Source organism: Leptodactylus fuscus, chromosome 9 (genome assembly GCF_031893055.1).
Source record: "Leptodactylus fuscus isolate aLepFus1 chromosome 9, aLepFus1.hap2, whole genome shotgun sequence".
Lineage (NCBI taxonomy): Eukaryota > Metazoa > Chordata > Amphibia > Anura > Leptodactylidae > Leptodactylus > Leptodactylus fuscus.
This window is the reverse complement of record NC_134273.1, coordinates 38,431,535-38,452,446: the sequence shown is the minus strand read 5'-3', so window position 1 is coordinate 38,452,446 and position 20,912 is coordinate 38,431,535. Positions and strand designations below refer to the sequence as shown.

General features: G+C 44.1%; 1 protein-coding gene across 1 annotated transcript in view; it reads right to left on the bottom strand.

The window, feature by feature from the left end:
- Positions 1-6,039: 6,039 nt before the first annotated feature.
- The window catches only part of LOC142218269 (cytohesin-4-like), a 33,736-nt gene continuing 18,863 nt past the window's right edge, over positions 6,040-20,912 (bottom strand). Inside the window, exons 9-13 of the mRNA XM_075286857.1 lie at positions 20,131-20,245; positions 10,194-10,270; positions 10,042-10,113; positions 8,834-8,979; positions 6,040-7,402 (exon numbers count right to left, since the gene is read on the bottom strand). Coding sequence (XP_075142958.1) covers positions 7,324-7,402; positions 8,834-8,979; positions 10,042-10,113; positions 10,194-10,270; positions 20,131-20,245 — 489 coding nt within the window. The 3' untranslated portion in view covers positions 6,040-7,323. The remainder of the gene's footprint in view (positions 7,403-8,833; positions 8,980-10,041; positions 10,114-10,193; positions 10,271-20,130; positions 20,246-20,912) is intronic.

Below are 20,912 nucleotides of genomic sequence, written 5' to 3'. Positions count from 1 at the left end.
GGTAGGCAAACTGGAGGGGGTCCAGAGCGGAGCTCACTAGGGGGCGTAGGTGTGTCAGGACCAGTCTCTCTAGGACCTTCATCAGGTGTGATGTCAGTGCTACTGGTCGGTAGTCATTGTAGCCCATCGGGTTGGGTTTCTTTGGGACTGGTACCACGCAAGATGTTTTCCACAGTTGAGGTACCACCCCCAGCTTCAGGCTGGGGCACTAAGGAGATTTATATGAAGAATGAGAGCACTAAGGAGGATTATATGATGGGTGGGGGCACTAAGAGGCATTATATGATGGATGAGGGCACTAAGAAGCTTTATATGGTGGGTGGGGTATTAAGGAGCATTATATTGCAAGGGGCACTAATTAGTGCCCCATACAGTATAATGCCCCAGTATGCTCTTTAATATCTCCACAGTATAATTTCTCATTAGACACTTATTTTACATTAACAGCGGTCAGGAGGAACATTTATCTCTTGCCCGCTGTCCCTAAGTCCTGATCCATTACACTAAGTGGCAGCAGGGAGCTTGAGGACAGTGGGCAGGAGATGAAGATTTCTCCAGCCCTCTGTCATAATGAAAGTGCTGGGAGGCAAGAGTCTGGCAGCTGCTGCTGAAACCTGGGAGGAAGGGAATGACAAAGACAGTGAGTCCTAATCTCGACCCAGCCCCTATCCCTGCCTACTTGCCTGAACTGTCCTAGGGGACAGCCGACAACTTGATGGTGATCCCTTCTCTGAATAAGTGACAACAGGAGACGCAGACAAGACAAACAACACGGAAGAGGAGTCAGCAAGCCAAGGTTTAAAGCTAGGGAGACAAAGCAGTACAGAATCAGAATCCAAAAGAGTAGTCACAAGGGAAGCCAATGGTCAGAGGTCAGTAATACAACAGTAAGAGAAAGTAGGAAGCTAACGAGGACAAAGTCACAGGACAGAGTCAAAATAGACAGCCAACCTCTGTGAGCTGCTGGCCTGTATATAGGAAGTCTAGGACCTGCCCCAGACTTGATTGGTAGACAGGCTGGCAATCACACAGGCAAGGATAAGATTAACTATTTGATGGACAGGGAAACAAGGTGCAGGAGATGGGTGTGGTGGAAAATTCAATTGCAGAGGAGAGGTAATAGAGCAGTGTTCAGACAGAGCAATAAAAAACCTCTAATCAAATAACCAAACTGAACATGTCTCCTGCGCTGCAGCATGCAAGCAGAGGGTGGCACAGAGACAGGCAGAGACATAACAGCGGTCTACCAGTTGAGTATCCCTGGTATAGCATAACTGACTTTCTGTGTACAAATAAGAAGCAGTATCATTTGGAGAATCTGCTTGATGGTCACATGACAAAGCTGAGGACCAGAAGGAAGTAGATAACTCAGAAAGATAACCACCAGTAAGAAAATTACCTTCATTAAAAGGTCAGAAAAGAAAAATATTTGTGTTATGATAATTTAGACCAAACTTTTACTAACTTTCTATTATAACAAACAAGTGTCTTAGAATCTGTGTGATCTTAGGTGCCATGCCAAGACATATACTTAAGTTGTAACTAGTTCCAAGTGGCTTAAATCATCTTCTCTGACAAGCTTCATAAGATAGGATGACTAAATGAAATATGTTCAGTAGACACACACTTGGGATATTGGAATTTGGGGCAGAAAATAGATCCAAGATGATCAATTCTTAAACTACGGGGCTGACTCTATGGACTTACTTCCATACACTACTGCAATCCATTCGGCCTACTCGTGTTGGTGGTTGACGGGAAACTGAATGGGATAGATTCCTCAAGTCTCCTTTGTAAATTTTTACCCTCTTACATCGCCCTTGACACATATATAAACATGGGTAGATATTGAGGGAGTCTTGTAGAAGTGTAGAAGTGGGCATCACACCCATAACCCAGCACGTTTACTATTATTTATACCAGAAACTGGTGTACATAATAGCTGAGAACTACGCAGCTCCTGGTTGGTTTGAGCTTCTGGCACACGTAGGGCTGTAGGAACACTGACATTTCCTTGACAATTGTCAGCAGGGAGAGTTGTCACACCACCGTACACATGAGATTGTTGACAAAAAAGGAATAGGTCAAAATTAATTAATACAGCTCTGTGTAAAAGTTTTAGGCAGTTGTGGAATAAATGTTGCAAAATGAGAATTTTTAAAAAATAGAAGGAGTTATAGTTTATTTTTGTCAATGAACAAAATGAAGTAAATGAGCAAAAGACAATACTAAACCTTATTAACAATATTTGGTGTGACGGTCCTTTGCCTTCCATTAACTCTTCTCGGTACTTGCACACAATTTTTGGAAGAATACGATAGGAAGGTTGTTCCAAACTAAGTACAGACCTTCTGTGGATGTAGGCTTGCTCCAATCCTTCCGTCTCTTCAAGTTATCCCAGACAGACTGGGTGATGTTGAGGTAGCTAAACACCCTCATTTGGGCAGGACCAGCCAACAATCTTCTATATAAAAATGTGCCCTGACCTTCTGCCCACCAGTAGAGGTGTTTGATAGCAGATGGCTCCTCTCTTCCAGTTTAAGGCACATATACCAATAACTGAGGGTCATGTTTTTGCAGGGTCTTGCAGACAGAAGTTGATATTTGGCAGCGTTACAACTAGTATTAAGTATCTAGGGAAGTGTTTTGACTGGTCCCAAAAAAGAGACCTTGCATGGAGTCAAGTTAAGAGGGTTTTGCAGGCTAAAAATATTGATAACCGGGTTGTAACTGGGACACAATATAGCACCCCATTTACTGGACCGAACATAGTATAACACCCCCTTTACTGATCCTACACATGATGTATTACCCCTTTAATTGCTTCCATACAATATATTGCTTCCTCTATTGGTCCCCATACAGTATACTGCACCCATACAGTAAGAGCTCATGTTGCACTTCCCCATATAGTAAGGGTTCCCATTATGGCCCCCATACAGGGCTGCTATTACAGGTTTCCTTACAGTAAAGGCGCCTGTTACATGCCCCCACACTATATAGTTCCTCCCCATACATGCCACCGCAGAGGTACTTTAGACTACTACCTACTAGATTACTCCAGGAGTAATAGCCAATTTTCACTTACCTATCCTTATTACCTTCATGGACAAGAACGGGGATAGGTAAGTGAAGATCGCCCATTATAATCTGCTGGAGTAATCCAAAGGGTAATGGCTTATTTAAAAAAACAAATAAATGCAGCAGGGGCTGGCCATACCCCATAAGTTCGCTGCCCCATAGTAGCCGCTACAACTGATATGGCTATAGTTATGCCCCATTGATGAACTATCCTAAAGATTCACTGCAGCTTAGGTCCCGTTCAAATGAATGGCAGCTGACCTGCAGTACCTGATGTGGCCACTACACATAAACCAAAACTGTCTGCTTCATGCTCCATTCTCCATATATCAGCTGGGGGTAAGACCCCACCAATTTGACATTGATTTCCCATCTTTAGGATAGGTCATCAATATTTTTAGCCCGGAAAACCCTTTAAAGTTAAATGCCAAAAAGTAAACCTTATATTGTGGATTTGCCATTTTTTTGCATCTCTTTCTCTATTCTATACAATAGCCATGAAGAGGAAGCCTCACTCAATGTTCACATTACTCTGTGCTTCTGGTAGCCTTGGATCCATATTTCCTTATCCTTGGACTTTTCTCCAGACTTGGTCAGTGAAGAGAGACAGCAGGGACTTGGCTTATTCAGCCTGTGATTTACAATCTCCTCTCTCACCTCTTGTCTCCCCCTTATCTATCATGGTGGCAGGTATCCAGTCTTCCCTTTTACAAACAGGGAGGCTAAATTCATCTTCATGTATCCAGATCAGTGACAGACGGCAACACTTACAGCCTCATTGATAGATTTATCTGCACCATCCTGTCTCCTATACATGCATTCATTTGCAGAAGTTGGAGGGAAAGGAGTTAACAATACACTAGCAAGAACGCAACAGGGTTATGTGTTCTATAACTTTGAAAATTGCTTTTCTATAGAACAATATATTAGATTCTTCGGATACATTCACAAGCTATTGAAGTGAGCCATCAGGGCTGTGAACTCCCTGCGAGCATTACTTAGGCATCCTAGACTATCTGTTCTCCCACGCAGCCAATAAGGTCTTGCAAGGGGATTGAACTTCTCCTCCACCGTTCCATCAATTTTCCCTATTGTTCCTCCCTTTTCTCCTCCGCTGTTTGTTTCTCTATCACATATTAAACATTCATCATCGCCCCCCCCCCCCCCCTTTGGCTACCACTTTGTTCAGTTCGGTATTTGATATGCATTGCCCATCTAAGTCATTTCCTTCCACCAGCCAGTCGTGTGCCTCGAGATCTCCTTCACTCCTCTAATGCTCTCCTCCTTTCCTCTTCTCTCCTTCTCCCCATCCCTCTCTCCGGGGTGTGTCCTACCCCACAGTAGCGCACTGCAGAGATGGGATGTGTTGTTACCATGGAAACCTCCTCTCCTCAGCACCAATTAAACCTGATGCTTCACTGCTGCAAGTCCAGTGATCCATAGACCACACACATCACACCGTGCACCACCGCACCATCATCGCACCCACATGCATTCAATACTTTGCAAGAAGACAGATTCACGTTCTAAAGCAATGGACACACTTACAATATACGTTCCCACCCCTCCCTCCATTGAGGTATTGTACTCAACTCTGAAACAAGTGGGTTAAATATACCATCCAATAGCCCAGACTCAATTATATGGCATTTGCTTTGAAAATTCCCAGGGGGCAGCCATATTTAAAGATCCCCTCTGCAAATTATCTTCTACCAGTGGTAAATCTGACTAGAGGGTGATGTGATAGGGAGCGATGAGGGATTAAGATGAAAGATCCTTCATCCAAATCTCCCCCCCCCCCATCCAGTTTTTGTACGGGCTTGGGGCTTCTGAGATGGAAATGCAGCCATCAGGAAGCAGATAGGAGTAACAGCTTCACTTGTCTCTGCCGGCAGCTAGGGGGTTAAACTGCATCGCTTTTATCTTGCTTGTTAGCGGGGACTTCAAAGACGAAATATTTGCTGCCTCATTTGCATACATCAGTTTTAATGAGGACAGATCTGTGGCTGGTGCTAGATGTATGCACACTCTGTGTAAGAGACATGTATCATATCTTCAAAGTATATCACCGCCAGGGGGGACAACTCTCATCTTGTGCTGCAATACTCCGAGAGGAGCACATGCAACCCTGCATCAGCGCTAAGGGTGGTCTATCATTCTCACCCAGAAAATAGAATGAAAGTCATTCTGAAACTGTAATATTCAGCATAACGTGTGCGTTTTAATGGGTAAGCTATATATCAACAGCACCGTAATATGTTTCTCGTTCCTTGCAAATCGAAGTGACACCAATGTGTAATCCTGCTAAGTTGTCTTTTTTAGCTGTGAAATATGCCAGTAGACTTTATGAGCAATGCTGATATAATTGCAGAGCGGAATAGTCACAGTAATTAGGATTTCTCCTAGTATCACGGTGTCGGATGACCTCTGCTGGCCGCAGGCGATATAGCAGAACAAGGAATTCTAAAAAGTTTCTTGTAATTGATGTTTACTCGTGTAATACTATAAAGTATTTAATATATTAGATGCTACATGAAAATATCACAGGCATTATTACAAGAATATATCCTACGTGATATAAAGGGAACCTATCACACAGTGGCGGAACTAAGAATGGCGGGGCACCATGGTGAACTTTTCATGGCCCTAACTATTGAGTGCCCAGACGTCACATGAGTCGGGGCTTGCATTGCGATGTGTAAGGACGCAAGCCCAGCCCACTTGACATCTGTGACATCACACAAGTAGGCCCAAAGCCTGCCTGAGCCAGGAGAGGTAAATAGCAGTGTTTTTTATGTTCCCTCACCTCTCCTGGGCCTCCGATCATTATACTCGGGGATTCTGAAAAGATAATGTATGTGGAGTTCGCGGGCCTGCAGCCTCACTTACCGATCCTGGCTCCTGCTCACAGCCACCGCCGCAGAACGGGAAGTGCAGGCGGCCGTAAGCAGGAGCCAGGATCAGTAAGTAAATAGGACCCATTAGGTAACGGCCTATTAAAAGAAAAATCTGCAGCGGTAGGGGCTACTGTCGGGCCCCCTATTGTCCCGGGCCCTGTGCTACCGCTTCTACCCCAGTAGTTACGCTCCTGTTATAACATGCAAATCGCAGCATGTTATAGAGCAGGAGGAGCTGAGCAGATTGATATATAAGTCAGTATAACCTGTCATTTACCCATTGAAATCTCAGGAGGCGGTCCTATCAGTGATTGACAGCCCGCCTCTATGACTCTGCAAAGAGCTGCCAATCACTGACAGCTCCGCCTCCTTGACTTCTCAAACCAGAAAGAGCAGAGATTTCAGTTGATAGATGACAGGTTATACTGAATCTTTTCCCAAAAACCCGTATATCAATCTGCTCAGCCCCTCCTGCTCCGTAACATGCTGCCTGCAGGTCGAACGTCACTTTCCATGTAATAGTTTCCCTTTAACTTGTTAATAGGTTAGTACATGTACAGTATTACACACAGGACAGGTAGAGTCACTTCCCTTACACATTTCCTGCGTATACAGAAGTTGATGTCCTGTGTGCGCAGATACAAACAATCTGTTTTGCAAAGATAACCTTCAAAGAGTGATATTGCCCTGGGGCAAATTATACAGGGGGCAAATACAGGATTGTCTCTGAGGTCAAAACCTGGTGTCCTCCTCTCTTTGCCCTTTGTTCACACATTTATATATACATACTGTTTATGTTGCAGTCTCTGTTGCATGTTAGTTGTGGGTTAGATATACTGTACACTTCTATGTAAACTTGGGATCATACTGCAACATTTCCAAGGCAGTGCGGCAGAGGCGTTGCTTGAAGTTACTGGGCCCCAATGCAAGATGTGTAGCAGGGCCCTTACCTTCGTACTGCATCATGTGCCATTTATAATACTGGTGTCATATTGCATGGCAAAGAAGCTTGGCTACCTTTGCACCCTCTATAGCTACATGAAACTGGACTTGAAGAGCCATATCTACAGTTCTGGACTAAGTGTTTCCAGGTGGACTTCCTTGAGTCTGTGGTTACAGTACAAAACTTGCATTGATTTTTATTTCTCAGCTTATCATGCTGACATCTTGCTTGCAAAAGGTGAAGTCTTGGATGTGCCATGGTCACTCCGAACCGGAATGTTGACCTTATTTATAGGTAAGTCAATGCAAAACGTTCCACCCATAAAACTTCTCCATGTGCAAAGTGAAATCTTAGATGTAAAGTTCCTAGGATATTTAGTTATACACAGCTTTAGTTTTTTTTTCAGTGACCATTTTTGATTGCTGAGATCTTCTTCTGGATGGTGACAGTGTCATAGAAAGGGTCCCAGGTAATACTGGACCTGGAAGAGGATAAGTGTGGTAAATTTCCCTTGCAAACAATACGTACAGATAGTATCCATAGCCAAAAAAAGTGAGAACAAAGGACATGTTCACATGGTGTGACCTGATTTTTATGGGTGATCATATGGATTTTACCATAGACTGTCGAAGCAGTCCTATTCTGAACACTGTCCTAATCCCTCATCTCTGTCATCAGCCCACACAGGCTGGCTATTTGATACTCTGTCCTGTGACTTGTCCTTGCTAAGCTTTCTCTTTGCTCTTATTTTATTGTACTTACTGACTTCTGACCTTTGGCTTTTCTTGTGACTATTCTTCTGGATTGAGATTTGGTACTGCTTTTTCTTTCTGGCTTTGGCCCTTGGCTTGCTGGCTCCTATTCTGTGTTGTGTTGTCTGTGTTTAGTTTTTACACTTATTCAGAGAAGGGACTGTCGCTCAGTTATCCCTGCCATTAGGACAATTGTGGGAAGTAGGTAGGGACAGGGACTGCAGAGAGTTTAGGACTCAATGTCGCAGTCTTCCCTTCCTCCCTGGTTTCAGCAGCAGCACAGTGGAATTGCTCAAAACCCTACTTTTTCATGCTTATGAGTCCAGTGGGTAGTCTTACTCAATGATCGACATAGATGTCATTTACTGATGAGGTCCGCCCACTGGACTCTTAAGCCCACCGTGAGTAGGAATTTAAATGAACAAAATACAAATTTAATCAATTCTTTTTCTACAAACCAATAGATCAAGCTGCTCAACTCCTTCTGCTCTATAATATCTACCTGCAGGTCAGAATGCATTTTTAACATTAATTCTATACGTCCATTTTACCTAGGATATAGGTCAAGCAAGGGCAATGTAGCGTTGAAAAGCATTTGACACTGATGGGCATCTGAGATGGTCCATGACAAAACAGATGTTACGTAATGTCCAGTATAAGCAAAAAGCAGATCTTGTGGTCGGGCATGTGGTAGCGTGAAAGTGCTTACAATCATTTTTTTTTTTTTTATTTACGTCACCATAGTACAAGAAGTCTGGATGTTCTCCTTGTTAAAGGGAACCATATGGAAAATGGTGTCCAATTTTCAGACAGGATGTTATAGAGCAGTTGGAGCTCAGCATATTATAGTATAGGTTTATGGGAAAAGATTCAGTATAACCTGTCATTTATCAATGAAAATTATACTCTTTTAGTATTGAGAAGTCAAGGAGACGGGCCTATCCCCCATGACTGTGCATGCAGAGATAGATGTCAATCACTGATACGGCCACCTCCTTGACTTGCAGAGATTTTAATAGATCTTATGCCGAATCTTTACCTACAATCTTATACATCAATGTGCTCAACTCTTTCTGCCCTATAACAGGATACCTACAGATCGGGCAGTTTATGACTTACACAGCAAGTACAGTTTATTATACATATTCTGCAATACTGACCTAAGACTTTGTACCCAACTCTCTCTTTCTTCATGACTTGCAGCAGACAGCCGATAGGACTGGTGGTTTCCTTGTACTTTTTTCCCATCTGCTTGAGTCTTGCATGCCTTAATAGTTTGTCCCCTTGCGTGTAGGTCAAAGCAGTGCTAAGAAAAGTGAATTTCATTATTTAGACTTCATTCAGAATCTTCCTCTAATACAGTAATATAAAATAATATTGTTCCATGTACAGCTTTACTGATGTAAATTTTCTTGCAATTTTCAAGCTGACCACTTGGAGGACCATAAACTACTCAAAACTTCTAACATTTACTGTATACGGTAATTTGGATTAAGGCAGTTACAGGATCTTTTAAAAATCTGCACCCAACAAAGATCGATAAAGGGATTTACAGGATTGCATTAGCTAATGAGAAAAATACATGGTTGGTGATAAAGCATAAAATGCAGAATTGTTTCCTCCCCAATATACCATAAGCACGCCAATAGGTTCTGTACAGAGCCTTCCTAAAGCTGTCACATGACCGCACCTACCCCAGTAGGGTGTTGGCTGTTATATTGTATACTTTTTGGTTCTGTGACCCCTGTTATAGATCCTTCTTCATAGAGAAAAGTGCGAACTTAAAGGAGTTTTCTGACGTTATATGGATTTTGCATAGTTATAACCTATACACCGTATAAACCATTGGTATCTGATCTGTAGGGGTCTGACAACTGGACTCTGCACAGATCAGTTCAACAGAAGCCACTGTAATGGACAGGGAATGTGTGCTCTTATTTAAGAATACATGCAGAGCAGCAGTCTGTCCATTGTATGGCGGTGGTTCTCGAAAAATGCAACTCGTCTCTATTAATAGGAACAGACTGCACGTGGTCCCCATCCACTGCTCACATTCATGTATGTCACACACGTGTATAAGCTATGAATGATGGTTATGCAGCCATTCATCTCCAACAATTACTCGTTTAGCGAATTTCGATTGACTTGTCCTAGGCAGAAATCTTCCCGTGTAAAAGGACCATTAGCACCAGCTACATTGTTTATACCAGAGCATAGGGATTAGCTGAAAGACTATACAAGTCCATCATAGCGTGTTTGGGTGGGTGGGGGGGATTTTGACTTTTGCTATGGGGCCTCCACTTCTCTTTGTAAGTAATTGAGGACTAAAATAAAGAACCTCCTCATCTCCTTTACGCTTTATAGTTACCGGCTTCTTAGGGTCTTCTGCTAACTCAACACATAGGTTTTCCAGAGGAATTATTCCAAGTGGATCTTTATCCTGGAAGAAAATAATATATTAGGATGGTAATGTTTTTTTCTTTTCAACCTTCTCTTCTTTCATCCGCGTGCCGTTCTTACCGTTGTATATTCAAAGTAATAAAGACAGTTGTCCTTGAGAATGAACCATCGCTTCTTCCAGGTCTTCACGCGGCCTCCTGTAACAAGTAATATCAGCTGCTATCAAAGAGGAAATTGGACATTTACTTCTCAGATGCTTGCAGGTCACTGATAAAAATTGGCTTTCTATATGCAAATGAATTGATACGTGCCATTATGCTGTGTATGGAGACAAACCATTATACTGATATATTATATAGATAGATGGATGGATGGATAAAGAGATATGGCAGTTCAACACGATCAACACCACTCTGTATTATGGGCAACGCTCTGGTTTGCCTGGCCTGTCTTCTCCTTCAAGTCACCTGGAGTCTCCAAACAGCAGAGAAAGGATACACTTGATACTTGGTTTCTCATTGTGGCCACCCTCTGTCTCGCCAGTCTAGGCAGAGGACAGTAAAGGATACTGACTACACCGAAGAGCCTTTTGCTTAACCATTGTGCCCACCTTTGGGTGATATAACATTACAAGTGGTGTGACAATCACTGTTGCAGGGGTTGCGACCGGGCCTAGAGGGGTACGGGGCCCACGGCCAGCTGGAAATGGCCGGGGTTCCAGACTACCATGATAGTGGTCAGGGAAAGCCTGGTTCCCCTACCGCTATACATATTGTTAATAGATGACAGCCCAGGTGAGGTGAATAAAAAAATACTTATACTCTCCTCTCTTGGGCTCAGCATCCTCTCTAGGGCTCTTCTGGTTGATGACGTCATTGTACCCAACGTGACTGTTAATATACAATCACAGGTCCCGGCAGTGACATCAGAAGCACATAATCTGAGTCGCCAGACAGAAGAGAACCAAGAAGGATGCGGAAGACAGATGGTCAAAGCGGCCAGGGAGAGGTTAGATAAGATGAGTAGAAATGTTTGTTATTTTTAATCACCTCCCCTGGGACTCTACTTATTATACTCTGGGGTCTGAGGGTTAAACGTAACCCTGTTTAACATGTAATAAACCTGATGGTATATTAGAGCAGGTACATGTGCCCCTATAAATCCATCCTATTAAAATATGCTAGAGTTACAGGACTCTATACACAGATGCTAGAGAGTTACAGTTCTATATACAGTACCTTCATTCACCACTAGGAGCAAGCCTAAAAAAAAAAATTGAACGTGTTCCCTTATGAGCAGAAAGGATTCTGACATTGAATTTAGCTTGTTATAAACTGCTTAGTAGAGATTTCCAAGCACTTGGAAACTGCTATTTGCTAATATTTTGTGTTCAGCAACAATTCCCAATAGGGGTGCCATCATTGTTGGACTATTCCACCAAAATACCAGAGGATCCTTCACTGGGCTCAACCTCCAACACAATAAGGGTCCAGTAGAAGACATTCAAATTTGAAGTGTCTTATGGACCTAGGGGTAGTTTAGACGTTGGCCCCAAGAATCATTTTATCTCATGGGCCCAAGGAACCCCAGTCTGAACCCCAGTCCCATTCCAAGATGCTGCACACTCTAGTTGTAAGGTGGCAGCAAGTCCCGATTTCAACTCTGTCTACATTCTTAGTAACAAGTGGTTTTACCTATGTCAAATATACTTTTATAATGCACATTGGGGGAATTCATTAACACAAATACGCCATTTTTTCTGTCATAGACATGTAATGATGTGGCCCTCTCTTGTGACACAGATACAACACATTCCCTGTTCTGTGCCTTGATCTCCACTTTCTGCATATGTGGGTTGAGTGGGTAGAGAGTGGGGTGGACCAGGGCAGGGGCGCCTCAGCCCATCATATTTATTATATAACTCACACTAGTTTTCTGCTGTGAGTTAGGGGGCGTTCACACTACTGTCGGTGTCCGACATGTAGTGTCCGCTCCTAGTGTCCGCTCAAAATCTGTCACGGACACTAGGAGCGGACACTAGATGTGTCCGTGACACCTGTCATTCACTTTAATGGGCATCGGGTGCGTTCTTTTGCACTCCATGCCCCTAGGTCCATGCAAGAGAAGATGTCCGACTTCTCAAGCGGACAGAGGAACCCTGCATGCAGGGTTTTTCTGTCCGCTTGAGAAGTCGGACATCTTCTCTTGCGGACAGAGAAGCACGGGCACGGAGTGCAAAAGAACGCACCCGATGCCCATTAAAGTGAATGACAGGTGTCATGGACACATCTAGTGTCCGCTCCTAGTGTCTGTGACAGATTTTGAGCGGACACTAGGAGCGGACACTACATGTCGGACACCGACGGTAGTGTGAACGCCCCCTTATACAGGGAATCTACACCAATTCCTGATTGTCATAGTTTTCCATTCTTTAAATGGAGAGGCCATTAGTACACCAGATATAGTGATCTGTCTTATAACAAGCCATACATCTCTATCTATAGTATATCAGTTAGACACATGCAGACCAGGTTTTTATTATATACAGAACTTTTCATTATATATGTTAAACACAATTCATTTACATAAATTCACTATTAAAAGATATTTTCTACTTTCTTGTATGTGAAGCAACACTTCACATCCCCATTTACAGTGTGTGTGTGAGATCATGTTTCACATTACTTCCCCTTCTTTAAAATAGACTTCCTTGTTGACTGTGCTTTAACACGTATTTCACATTACACCAGCACTTTGTACACTGGAGGACTTCACTGTGTAATGCTTTAATTGTCCTGTGATGGAGCTGTAGGTAAAATGAATGTTAGAGATAGGCGAACCAACTTGTACTAAGCTGGGTTTGACCTGAATATTCCAAATTGTATTTTTTATGAAACTGAATAAATGGAGATTGGCCTTGTGCAAACTAAAATGTCCACAGCATTATACTCTGGGGTCTCTTTAAAACCTGGAGTATAATAGGTGGAGACCCAGGGGACTTGAAAAAAAATTAAAAATCATTCATACTCACCTCTTCTTGCCTCCACTGAATCTCCTTGAGATCTCTGATGCTCTCCTGCTGATGTCATGTGTCTGGAGTCACTGCTGAGGCCTGTGATTGGACCACCAGTGTTCACATGGGCACACTGATAATCATAAGGTTATGACACGCAGCATGCCTATGTAACAATCACAGACACATGACATTATCGAGGAGTCTTTTAAAGAGATTCCAGAGTATAATAATATCACTTTCACTGACTTTCAACTTTTTGTCCTTGGTGGGATTTGAACACCAGGACCCCAGCACTGCAAGGGGTCCCTATGTTTGCACTTTTATAGTCTTCATATCCATTATGTTATTTCCAGTGGCGTAACTAGGAATGGCGGGGCCCCGTAGCGAACTTTTAACATGGCCCCCCCCACCGACGACCTCGATCGACCCCCTCCTCCACATTCCTGCACTCTATTATGTCCCTTAGTGGCCCCTGCACACAGTATTATGCCCCATAGTGGCCCCTGCACACAGAAATCCTTTTTCTTGGTTTCTCAGCAGTCTGTCTTCAGTTTTGCATTACATTTCCCAACCATGGGGATCCATTTTCTTTTTACTGTACCAAATTCATCAGGGAAAAAAAAAGCAGGAGGCAAACTCCCCAAATATTAGAGAAATAACCATGGTCTTAAAGGCAGCAGACAGTACAATATCTAAGTCCGTAAACATAGCAAACATGAAACATGCAATATACGGATGTGACACATTACACATTCAAGGATATTAGAAAAACATGCAATTTTGGAAATAGGGGACATTCCTCTAAAGAAATGGGAAGTGAGACAATATCTATTGCTGGAATGCAAAATTATTTACAAAAAAGAGAACCAAGTCCCATCCATCATAACATGGTTAGTTGTGTGGTTTCCTTACAATTCTCTGTCCATATTTTTGAAATTAGCTAATCTACAAAAAAAAAAAAAAAATATATATATATATATATATATATATATATATATATATATGTATTCTAGATCTATGAACAGTAGACAATGTCCTTTACTACTGTAGCTACACAGGTCCAATAGATTCAACCGTTAACCCTAGAGTATTGATCCAGAGGAAGGCAAATATGTGTCATGTATGTATATACATATATGTAAATGTGTGTAAAGTGTATGCAGTACATTTATGTGTGTGTAATGTGTGTATTATGTAAATTTGTGAAACACAACTATGGGCTAGACATATATACAGTATGTGAGCAATATATATGTGTCTAATATATACAAACAGAAAATGTGCAGCAAACTGGTTTATTAAGAAAAAAAAACTGGAAAATAAGTAAACCTTGACTTCAGGCAAAAAATGAGCAAAATAAAATACAGCCTTAACTTCTGCCAAAAACAAAATAAATACCTGCTCGTCTGAGTCACTAGTTAAACAGAACGGATAACCTAACTATACATGTGGCTTACTTCCAGTCACACAAATACAACAGGTGCAATGTCATCTCACTGGACTCAGGGTTACAGGACAGAACCAGACACCTCCTTTCACCCCATGGAACTGCACTGGTCCAGTAATGAGCTCAGGATCTACACCTGGGCTGAGGCCTCCTTCAGATCTGCCCTGGACCACACATATGTCAGAAACCTGGGTCTTATATATCTGGAATCCAGCACTCTGCCTGTCACCTTCTCACTATATATATATATATATATATATATATATATATATATATATATAGTGGCGTAACTACCACCATAGCAGCAGAGGCAGCTGCCACAGGGCCCGGGATATTAGGGGCCCGGTGACAGCTGCTACCGCTGCTATAATTATTCTTGGAGGTCTTTTCGGACCCCCGAGTATAATGATTGGGGCCCCCTGTTGGTGGAATACTTTCCACCAACAGGGGGCCTCGAAGCTGCAGCAACAGCTGACACACAGGAGCTGCAGGTCTGGCTCCTCTCAGCACTTCAGGATGCTCCCCCTCTCCCCCCCCCCTCCCTTTTTCTGCCTGTCCTCTGCCCACCAATAAGAGGGCTGAGGAGAGCCCAGGAGGCGGGGCTTATCCCTGCCGAGCTCCTGCCGTCCTGCACTGAAGAGGAAGAAGCTGCTCCAGGAAAATGAAACTAAAGATACACAGGTACAGTGGCGTAACTACCACCATAGCAGCGGTAGCAGCTGCCACAGGGCCCGGGACATTAGGGGCCCGGTGACAGCTGCTACCGGTGCTATCATTATTCTCGGAGGTCTTTTCGGACCCCCGAGTATAATGATCGGGGCCCCCTGTTGGTGGAATACTTTCCACCAACAGGGGGCCCCGAAGCTGCAGCAACGGCTGAGACACAGGAGCTGCAGCTCTGGCTCCTGTCAGCGCTGCAGGATGCTCCCCCTCTCTCCCCCCTCCCTTTCTCTGCTGTCCTCTGCCCACCAATGAGAGGAGGAGGCGGGACTTATCCCTGCCGAGCTCCTGCCGTCCTGCACTGGAGGAAGAAAGGAAGAAGGAAAGTGAAACTAAAGCTACACAGGTACGTACTGGGGTTACTTATTAATATCAGGCATATGGGGTGATTACTTGTGTTTTAGTAACTCCATGTGCCTCATATTAATAGCAGTTAACCCCATCATCTCCCTCACATTAACCCCTGTGTGCCTCACCATAAGAGTTACTGATATGTGAGACATATGGGGGTAATAATAATGAAGATACTTTATTATTACCTCCATGTCTCTCACATATCAGTAACTCTTATGGTGAGGCACACAGGGGTTAATGTGAGGGAGATGATGGGGTTAACTGCTATTAATATGAGGCACATGGAGTTACTAAATTGTAATGCACATAACCAGATTTTTTATCCACAATTTGTCCTGGTATAGCGGTCAGCGGGTGACGTGACAGTATTTAGTCCTGTAGGGGCCACTAAGGGACATAATACTGTGTGCAGTGGCCACTATTGGGTATAATACTGTGTGCAGGGGCCACTATGGGACATAATACTGTGTGCAGGGGCCACTATTGGGTATAATACTGTGTGCAGGGGCCACTATGGGACATAATACTGTGTGCAGGGGCCACTATTGGGGATAATACTGTGTGCAGGGGCCACTATTGGGTATAATACTGTGTGCAGGGGCCACTATGGAACATAATAGAGCGCGCAGGAATGCGTAGGAGGGACTCGGTCGAGATCTTCGGTGTCGGGGGGGCCCCATGTCAAAAGTTCGCCACGGGGCCCCGCCATTCCTAGTTACGCCACTGCACAGGTACGTACTGGGCTTACTATACTTATTAATATCAGGCATTTGGGGTGATTACTTTTGTTTTAGTAACTCCATGTGCCTCATATTAATAGCAGTTAACCCTATCATGTCCCTCATATTAACCCCTGTGTGCCTCACCATAAGAGTTACTGATATGTAAGACATATGGGGGTAATAGTAATGAAGATACTTTATTATTACCTCCATGTCTCTTACATATCAGTAACTCTTATGGTGAGGCACACAGGGGTTAACTTCTATTAATATGAGGCACATGGAGTTACTAAATTGTGATACACATGACCAGATTTTTTTATCCACAATTGTCCTGGTATAGCGGTCAGCGGTGACGTGACAGTATTTAGTCCTGTAGGGGCCACTATGGGGCATAATACTGTGTGCAGTGGCCACTATGGGGCATAATACTGTGTGCAGGGGCCTCTAAGGGACATAATACTGTGTGCAGGGGCCTCTAAGGGACATAATACTGTGTGCAGGGGCCACTATGGAACATAATACTGTGTGCAGGGGCCAGTAAGGGACATAATACTGTGTGCAGGGGCCACTAAGGGACATAATACTGTGTGCAGGGGCCACTAAGGGACATAATACTGTGTGCAGGGGCCACTAAGGGACATAATACTGTGTGCAGGGGCCACTAAGGGACATAATACTGTGTGCAGTGGCCACTATTGGGTATAATACTGTGTGCAGGGGCCTCTAAGGGACATAATACTATGTGCAGGGGCCTCTAAGGGGCATAATACTGTGTGCAGGAGCCACTATGGGGCATAATAGAGCGCGCAGGAACGCATAGGAGGGACTCGGTCGAGATCTTCGGTGTCGAAGGGGCCCCATGTCAAAAGTTCGCCACGGGGCCCTGCCATTCCTAGTTACGCCACTGTATATATATATATAGTGTATATATGTATACAATGTGTATATGTTAAGTGTGCGCAATGTGTTATGCATGGGTAATATACATATAAGTGTGTAAGTGTGTGTAAAGTGTATCTTTTATATAAAAACACTAGACTCTGCCCGCGACTTTGTCTGTGTGTTGTTGGCGTCGATGATCCGCCTATATTCAGCAACTTGCTGCCGTCGATGGTTTGCCTGCTCCAGCATTTCGGCAGCTCTTCGTCTGCGAGTCGGTGTTGGCGCTGAGCCGCTGTTATGTAACCAATCTCCGGTGCGGATGATATGCCCACTCGCGCATGTTGGCTCTGTGACATATTTACGTAACTACCCCACGCCCCCTGCCCCCAGGCTGGACCCCCAAATCCCCCTCACGAACGCCGCCTTGTGTGCCCCTCTCCTCCCATACGCACCCACCAACCTCCTCCCCCTGCCCCCCCTGCTCCATGGTGCCGTGCACCTTCTGGGGACCCCAAAACCCTGATCCCTCGCACTTGCTTCCAGCGCACTCCCTTGGCCCCCTAAACGTTGCTCCTGCAATGCTTGGCAGGGCATCCGGCCTTGTAACCTACAGTCCCCCGATGTACTCACAGAGTCGCCTCAGCCGCTCCATGTGTGGTGTTCCGCAGAGCCGTGCAGCATGTCCGCCTCGGTCCGGAGCTGGGAGTCAGAGGCAGCGTGTGAGGGGCACAGACTGTCCCCAGCCACTGGACTTGTCGGGCCCCGCAAAGTTCAGGCGGGCTGGCAGCGCTGCCCTGGAGGTGCGAGCAGCCGCCTTTTTTTCAGCACGCCCACAGAAGCAAGCAAGCGTATTGCGGAGCACACATCGGCAATCGAGTCGCCTCCGACTGGCGCGCACCTATTGGAGCACAGCCGACAAACGGTGTATTACGTCAGCCCAGGTCCTGCAGCGGAGCCGGAGCACACTTTCGCCAATAACGCTTGGGATTTCGGGTGATGAAGCTAGTTATGAAGTACCCTATGTTTCATCTAGGTATGTGGAAAATCTCAGCCACATACGTTCAACTGTTTGCCCATGATTGAGGAACAAACATCCAAACTTTCACATTTATAATATTAGTAGGATTAATAGGACTACACTGTATAGTATACCATTGCTCCTATTTTCAAACCACAGGAAAGAACAGGCCGGACTAAGGCAAAGCCTTAAAAGGAAGGCCTATATGACTGGAGCTGGGCAGGAAAGGACGGGCAGGTACAGGAAAGGGTTAAATTGGCCGTTGGAGGTAGCAGAGGGGAGGGTTAAGGGGGAGGGTTTATATAAGAGAAAGGGCGCGAAGACAGAGTCAGTCCCGTGGGGAGCGCCATAGTGTAAAGCCTCCACCCACCTGCCCTCTTTTTCGGTTGAGTTTTTTTGGGAGGGGGGTTGTCACAGTAGCTTAGGCAGGGGGGGGTCCTCAAAGTTGGTGGAAAAGGAATTTAGTTGTGGTGGGGAATGCCCCTTGGGAGGGGCTGGACTCCTCAGGGCATTATGGAAGCGTGGATAGTTTGGTTTGGAGATTTAAAGGGACATTAAGCACCATGGGACCTTAAGAACTTGATGCCCCTGAGCTTTTACAACGACTGTGGGTAATTGTGCTATTGGGATAGAATGGAGATTGGTTTATAATTGGGTTATAATTTGTAAGGCTGTGATCTTCGAGGACCTCCTGCGTCATTTCCGGGTTTATGGTTAACGGGTTAGGCACGTGAGTGTTTATTATAGTTTGGCAGTTTAAGGGGTTAAAGGATGCTAAGTTATGCAAATTTATGTTAATGGATACTTAATAAATGGCTGCTGTGGACAATTAAATCCACTTCTGTCTCCTGTGTTTATTCGAGGGATTGACTTGCACATGCCCAAGTCAAGGGATCCTGACATATACTTGCCTGATAAGGTATAAAAGGACACTCTTTGTGTGTATGGTATGTTTGGCACTGAGTGTCCAATACCTTCTTTGCACCTTTTTGGTGGATGTACTTAGCATACTGCATGATGTTAAGTTTTTTTAAGGTCTTAATTTCCCAGTCCTATTTAATTATTTTCAGAACATCCATATCACTTTTTTCCACCACTTGTATATTTCCTAACCAGTAATCATACAGTTCCTGTATGAAAACCATAACCAATGTATACAATCTTCCTATTGCGTTCTGCTCTGATTTAGCAATTCTGTGGGATTTACTGATTTATGAAATATCTGAGAAGCGTAGGAGGAAAGTGCCGCTTCAGGGGCGCATAGAAACACTGATAATTCGAAATGCAAAATATGACATTTTTGTATAGATGGAGGATGAGCAATCCTACAGTGCCCTACCGCAGAATAAATAGGCTGGTGTGAGTTTTTAGCCTCCGGATTTGAACACAAATTTTCGATCATTTAATAGGTTCTGCTTCATTTATTCCTGCACAGTCAGAATTTTTTCTCTAGCCTCCACCATTCCTGAGCAGTTAGTACTGTTAATTTTGGTGCCTGATATGCTAATAGACTCTGTACTGTGAGGAGGGCGGAGTCAGGCAGGAGCAGACAAGGGGTATGATTCTGAGCTCTAACATTGACTGCCTCTGATTGGAGCTCTGAATCACGCCCCCCTGCCTGACACTGCCCTTCTGACATTACAGAGCTTAAATAGCACATCAGGCACCAAAACTATCTTGGCTTGTTGCTCAGGAAGGGTGGGGCTAGAGAAAAAATTCCAATTGCGCTAGAGTGAGTGCAGCGGTAATTATTAACAAATAAAAAGAACTTATATGGTTGGAGACAATTCCTCTTTAAGTAAAGATTATACAAATTTTGAGGTTCTAATCCAAAAAAACGTATTGCTAAATTATACAGTCATTACACTTTATATTCATAAAACTAGAGCACATACCTATTTTGAGAAGCCAGCCCTCTCGCTGTGGTTTTTGGAAAGCAAGTTTGAGTTCCCAGGCATCTTCATCCTCAGGAAGCTGAAATGGCTCCTTCTTCAGGCTCTCGTACATATCCTGACATAAAGAACAAAATAGTGAGGATGTTCTGTAGGGTCAAACATGTAGAAACATGTAAATGAGTGCAACAATAAAAAACATATACTGTATATCCTCAAATATGCAGATGCCTGGGGGGTTGGGGGGGGGGGGGCAACAGGGGATGGTACTGATGGGAAGCTTGGGTGCAAAGACATGTTGTGAACATGACTTTATAGAGGTCTAGGCTAAGATAGAGAAGGAGAGAAAAATGTAATTTCTGCTACAATGTACAGATGGGTGCAGTTGACAGTTGTGAAAAAAAGTTGTGCAAGAAGACCCAGCAGAGCTTTTGCACCATGGCCCATGAAACTTTAGGTAACCCTCTTGTATACACTGTCTACCAATAAGTATTTGGACACCCATGCAAATGAAGATATCTGCGGTTGTGATGTATGTCACGCCTTCCGCCGTTAAATAGGAAACAGCATTGGCATTAGTGCATTGGCATTAGTCACATGCAAGATGCCACGAAGTGCAGTTGTCTGATTTCAAGAAAGGGGTAATTGTGGGGAACCACAGAAATGGTTGATCCTTCAGGGACAGCAAGCGAACTGAATTACCCAAAACCGACAGTGGCCTATGTGATTACGAAGTGGAAGGTGAACGGTGATTATCGGAATGTGCCCCGAGTCGGCAGACCCCC